General features: G+C 49.7%; 1 protein-coding gene across 1 annotated transcript in view; it reads right to left on the bottom strand.

The window, feature by feature from the left end:
- GRIPAP1 (GRIP1 associated protein 1) overlaps nt 1-6262 on the bottom strand; it is a 20546-nt gene that overhangs the window by 3592 nt on the left and 10692 nt on the right. Inside the window, exons 13-22 of the mRNA XM_006922739.3 lie at nt 6008-6100; nt 5061-5195; nt 3880-3975; nt 3400-3612; nt 3151-3264; nt 2254-2331; nt 2057-2152; nt 1877-1933; nt 1675-1774; nt 27-157 (exon numbers count right to left, since the gene is read on the bottom strand). Of these exons, the coding sequence (XP_006922801.1) occupies nt 27-157; nt 1675-1774; nt 1877-1933; nt 2057-2152; nt 2254-2331; nt 3151-3264; nt 3400-3612; nt 3880-3975; nt 5061-5195; nt 6008-6100 (1113 nt within the window). The remainder of the gene's footprint in view (nt 1-26; nt 158-1674; nt 1775-1876; nt 1934-2056; nt 2153-2253; nt 2332-3150; nt 3265-3399; nt 3613-3879; nt 3976-5060; nt 5196-6007; nt 6101-6262) is intronic.

Here is a 6262-nt window from a genome sequence, read left to right as displayed (position 1 = left end):
GCTGTAGGCTCTTCCTTGCCCCTTACCCTGGCTGGAATGGTCGAACTCTCTTTTTCCCGCAAGATTTCCCGGTAGCTGAAGGAGGAGACACTACTGCTGTCCCCAGTCTGGGTCCGGCTTGGTGAGTTCATCTCTGAGAGAACCAGTTCCTCAAGACCTAGGCAGAGAGATAAGAGAAATCTGAGCCCCAGATCCCCAGGGTGCCAGGGCAGCGACTGGCAGGAAGAAGCAGAAATAGATTTGACAGAGATAGAAAAAGGCAAAAAGACACTCGGGCAGACAGGAGGATAGAGAGAGGCAGAAACAGAAAAAAGAGCTACCCCTCTAGGCAAACCCACACACACCAGAAGAGAAACAAAGGTGAAGAGATGGGGGAAAAGATGGTGATGTGGACACACAAGGGCACAAAGTGGCGTCTGCACTCAAACTCAAGGTGCAGACACAGGCACACCCAAATACAAAGAGGAAACCCTAGAGACAGCAAGCTGGAGCACATGATAGAAGCGAAGACCCTGGATGAGGCCATGAGTCAGGGCAGAGACAGAGGAAAAACTGGAGACAGGCTCTTGTAGCCATGCACCTAAATCTGAATTTCATCTAACAAACAAGAAGAATACATGGCAATTTGAATGTTTGTTGATTCGTACACCAACCTATAGCAAAACAAAAACTCGACTCCTCCTTTATAACGAGAGGTTACTTCAGGAGACAGAATGCCTTGGACAAACATTGATTTGGTGAGAGATATATTTGTTTTTGCCATGCCACTTAAACCATGGCTACTGTGCTCAGGCCTCTCTTCCTGCAGCTGCTTTGGGGTGTCATGGAGGGGGCTAACACCATACCCCAAGGATCTCCAGCAGGAGCAGAATGGCTGTGGGGGGACAGCGAGCAAGTTTTCTCTGAGCCTGTGATGTGAGAGATGCAACAGAGCCATCACTGCATCTTATTTACTTATTTAAACATATATATATAGGCCGTTTCTTTCTTTAAAAAGTCTGAAGTGACTCCAGGTTTTTTTGTTGTTGTAGCATCTTTTGGTTTAAATGGCAGAAATAACACGGACTTTAGCTGAATAATAATCACACTACAGTGTTGCCGACTAATTGTAAGTCTGTCTCCCTAGCTCAACTGGGAGCTTCTGGAAGACCAAGACTAGGGGGATTTACCACCAGAGACCCTGGATGTGAGCATGGGGGCTCAGTCCATATTTATAGAGTGAGAGAATGGATATAAGAGATTTAGAGACACTGGGTGAGGTGCGGGACTGTGCATGAGGGTGTAGTGGGGAGATGGACAAAGACATAAACAGACAAAAGACGGAAAGAAGAGAAACAGAGAGAGAGAAATAAATAAAGGGACAGAAGAAAAGGTGAGAGAAAAGGAGAGAACTAGAAAAAGAAAGCAGGGAGAGAAAGGCAGATACAGAGAGAGACAGAAACAGAGAAGAGACACAGCAAGAAGGAAAGAGAGACACAAATAGATAATGCAGAGAGAGAGATAAAAACAGAGGAGAGAGACAGATGCAGTGAAAAGGGAAAAGACAGACTAAGTTCAAGACGGACAGAAGATGCAAGAGAGCTGGTGGAGTGAGGTACAAGCAGCAGCTCCGGCCTTCAGGACCAAGCCTTGCCTCCCTGGGCCTCAGCATCCCCTGTGGTCCAGGTCCCTCACCAGAACGGCTCTTGCTGTTGGTGAGGATGTCCTGCAGCCGTTCCTGCAGCTTATCTGCCCGTTTCCGCTCCAAGTGCAGCTGCCGCTTGAGGTCCTTAAGCTTTGAAGGAATAGGGGGAAAGATGGGGTCTGAGGCCCAGTGCACCCACAGGTGGGGGGCCATAGGGCAAGAAGGAGCTGTGGTAGAACTTCCCCATCATACCGCAGCACTGCCCTTCTTCTCCAGGATGCGCTGCCCATCCACTGTGTCCTTTACCTCCTGTAACAGAGAAAGCATGGCTAGTGGGTGTCAGAATGGCTACATGCACTGCACTCCTTCCCTGCCCCATTACTACAGGCCGAGGCCTAGGATGTGTCTGGGTACCATGGAGGAACCAGTGACCTGCTTTAGGCTGCTGATGGTCTTCAGGTGGCAGTCCTGCTCCACCTGGGCTTGCTGGAGCTGATCCCGAACACCCTGTAGCTCTTCCTCCTTGCTCTACAAAGCAGAGGGCAGCTCAGGCCTCAGCTTGGGAAACCTCAGGCCTCGCATCAGAGCCTGTCCCTCCCCAGAGAGGGATGCCGCCATGCAATAGGCACCTTCAGCTCACTAGCATGCTGCTCCTGACACTGCTTCAGGGCATCCTCTTGTTCCTGCTGCTGCTGCTTTAGAGATTCCTACAAGACAAGTCCCAGGTCTGGCCAAGTCCCCCCAGAGGACATCACACCCCCCAAAAGGACATCACGTCCAGTGAGGGATTTGAGAGACTGCAGCAGAGGGCCCCCGGGTGTACAGAAAAGATACTCCTGCAGAAAACACTGCATCCCTTTAGGCAGTACACAGAAGTGTCACATTTAGGGCTGTGCAGTTCACATCGAAGACCGACATTTGCATTTATGTTTTATTTTATTTAATAAAACATAACACAGCACTTACTGTAGGCCTGGAATGTTGTAAGGATTTTACATATATTAACTCATTTTACATACTTCCCCATAATACCTAGAGAGCAGGTATTATTGTTATCCCTTTTTTAGTGATAATGAAAACATGCCACAGAAAGGTCAAGTACTTACTCAAAGTCACACAGCTAGAAAGTGGCCCAGCCAGGACTCAAACCGAGGTAAATGACTGGCTCTATTACCTGTGCTCCTCATGGCTTTGTGACACTAATCCTCATGTACTATCAGGAATTTTCCAGAAAATGGCAGTAAAGGTTTTTGTTTGAATAAAATTAGTATATTATAATAATTTCCTGTCAGAAGTACAGTTTGAGAAGGAAGAGATGCCTTTTCAAATTAATAGATCTGACATTGTGCCCTACTGATGGCCATCCCCTGGTCCCCTCCACAGGGCTGCCGTTGAGTCGGGGGGGCTCTGGGGATATACAAGTCCAGGGCATCTCAAAAAGGTCCAGGGCCTGACCACTCCTGGTCCGCTGGTTTGGCACGGGTAGCCTCTGATTAGCCTCTGCACCTCAGCAGGCACCAACTCACCTCGGCCTCCTTCAAGCGCCGTTCAAACCAGCCCTTGGCTCCATCCATAGAGTGTACCTGAGCTTGAAGTTCTTCTACTGTCTGCTGGAGATTCTCCAGCTCCCGCGTTCGGGCCTGGGAGAAGGCAGACCATCATGAGCCAGGCAGGTAGAAGAGCAGGCACCTCACACCTGCCATCCCCTGACCCATCAGTAGTGATACACTCCCCTGGCTTTAGAGGTGGAAGTGCATCTTCATCCACCCACTCACCTTCTCCTCTCGAATCTGCCCACGAAGCTCCTCCTCCTGACGCTTTTTGTCCTCATGCAGCTCGCGGAGCTCGCGCTCGTAGCGGGCGCGCACCCCCAATACCTCTTTCTCATGCCGAAGTCGGACAGCTCCTAGCTCCTCTTTATGCTGGGACTTCTCCTGCAGTGTTTCCATTGCTAGCTCATCCAGCATGGCCTTCCGCTTCTCAGCACTCTGGGGACCGAGAGGGTAGGGCAGAAGGATATCAGTCAACCTCCTCCCGCAATGCCAAACAAGGTCCACCACCACCTCCTGAGGCCCAAGGAATGTGCTAAACTCCACCTCCCTCCAATCTCCACAAAACTGGCTGTCACTCACCCATCCTCATGGAACTTGTCACTTTCCGTCCCCTCCCATCTCCATGGGATTGGTCATGTCACTTGCCTTTTCTCCACAGACCAAGCCACTTCCTCCCCTTGCAGGCTCTCCAGCACCACCCACCTTCCGAGCCTCTTGTAGTTCCTGGGTCAATTGTTCCTTCTCCTGTCCTATTTCTTGAAGTTGTTCTAGCAGCCGACTATTGGCCCGTAATGACTCCTAATGTGGGAACAAAGGAAGTGAGTTTGATAAAGAGCCCCCAGGAGGTGCCAGTCACCCAGGATACTTCTGGTAGACCAATTCCCTAAACTCTGTAAAGTGGGTATTGTCCTCTTCATTTCTAGATGAGAAACATTGCAGAGACTGTTAACTGCTCTCTAGTATTCATTCTCCCATCCTCCCCAGCAACAGATTCTGTAGTTGGGCACACGGTCGTCTAATTGACATTTCCCTGCCTCCCTCGTGGCCACGAGATTAATTTCTGGATGCAGAAGTGGTGAGTAATATAGGTTATGCTTGTAAAGGAAAGGGGCATGCTGGGCCTTTCCACATGTCCTCCTTCCTTTCAAACAGGATATAAACATGATGGTAGGGGAGCTTGAGCAAGCACCTTGGATGCCAAGATGCTTGTGTAGAAGGTGGCAGAACAGCAATGTAGAAGGAACCTTGGTCACTGGTGATCGGGAAGCCATCGTCCCATCCCTGGGCAACCTACCTAGACTCTTATGTGAGAGAAAACTAAACTTCTATCTTATTTACTAGAAACCTTTATTATTCTACTGTCTATTATGGACTACTCAGCTGTCAGAGATCTCAGGTTCACCCAGATTCTAGGTCATTACCCCTCAGGGGCCTCAGATACTCCTATATCCCAGCTCTAAGCATCTCAGAAAACACCTAGGCTCCTGGTGATTTCAAACTCATTCAGCCCCCATCCATAAGAGGTCTCACACTCACCCAGATTCCAGCTTGGAGGCCCCAGGATTCTTCGACACACAGCCCCCAGGGACTACAGCTTCACCCAGACTCTGGACTCTAACCCCCAGGGGTTTCAGCTACACTCAACCTCCATATCTCTAGCTCCCAAGAGTCTCTCAGAATGCCTCTCCTAACTAACTGAAGAGGCTCTGACTCAGAGAAGTGAGACGACTCAGTCTGGGACACACAAGTGCTAATATGTTAGGGAGCCAGACTGGAAGCCAGGTCTTCCTGACTCCATAGTCTTCCCACTGCACCTCATGGCAAACTCTACTGAGCCAGCACTATGGAGCTAGGAGGAGACAGGTCAGAGCCAGAGGTGTCACCTGGAGCTGAGAGTTAAGGTCATCTTTCTGTCCCATGAGGTCCTCATATTCAGTCTGCCGCTGCTGCAACTCAGCTGTCAGCTCAGCAGTCTGTTCCCGGAGCATATTCAGTTCTTGGGTTTTTGCTGTTTGAATCTGGAGAAAGTGGTGGTGATGGGAAGTGGAATGAAAGGGGCACCAGGGGCCAATCATAGGGTGTGAGCCTCCCAGTTCCAGGGAGACAGGGAGAGAAGTGGAAAGGGAGCCAGGAGGAGAAAGAAAGAAAATTTCAAAGAGAAGAACAGTGGGAGAAAGGTCAACAGGGGAATGGATAAACATGGTATATTCATACAATGGGATACTAAACAGAGGTAAAACAGACCACTACTACGTATGGATAAACCTCTCAGATATAATGCTGCAGGGAAGAAGCCAGGTATAAAAATGAGTGCCTGATTCCATTTACATGAATTTAAAGGACAAGCAAGACTAATCTATGTTACTAAAGCTAAGAGGTGTAGATTATTTGGAGAAACTATGGATGGGGAGGGGTGAAAGGGACCTTCTGGGGCAGAGAAAATGCTCTGTGTCTTGATCTGGGTGGTGGCTACATGGAGATAGATGGATGGATGGATGGATGGATGGATGGATGGATGGACGGACGGACAGACGGACAGAGGGACAGACAGACAGATGGACAGACAGACATGGTTTACTGAGTACATACTTAAGACTAGTTCATGAGTTCACTTCCTGCATTTTACTGGAGAGAAACTAGAATGCAAGAGAAGCAGGGATGATAGCAAAAGAGAAGAGGGGTGGATGCCAACAGAAAAAAGCTGAGAATGAAACAGAAACAGGTGGGAGAACAGCATGAGGTCCAGACTACACTGCCCCAATGTAGATCAGAAGCAGAGGGAGATGGGAAACTGGGGAGGGATCAGTGAGGGCTTCCAAGTGTCCTGTACCTGCTCCAGGGCAGCCAGGCTAGTCCTCAAGGCACTGTTCTCAGCCCAAAGTCCTTCCACTTGTTCCTGTGCATCCGCATTCTGGATAGACACCTGGCCTCATCCCCACAACAGGTGAGAGTGGGTCCAGAACAGGGGAACAGCCAAGAAAGAAAGGACAGATACGCATACACACACACACACACACACGCACGCACGCACACACGCACGCATGCACCCACCCACCCCACCCCCCGGACAGCAACCCCTGCGGCA

The sequence above is a fragment of the Pteropus alecto genome, unplaced genomic scaffold (genome assembly GCF_000325575.1).
Source record: "Pteropus alecto unplaced genomic scaffold, ASM32557v1 scaffold669, whole genome shotgun sequence".
In the NCBI taxonomy this organism is placed as follows: Eukaryota; Metazoa; Chordata; class Mammalia; order Chiroptera; family Pteropodidae; genus Pteropus; species Pteropus alecto.
The sequence above is the reverse complement of the archived record's forward strand: the minus strand, read 5'-3'. Positions and strand labels throughout refer to the sequence as shown.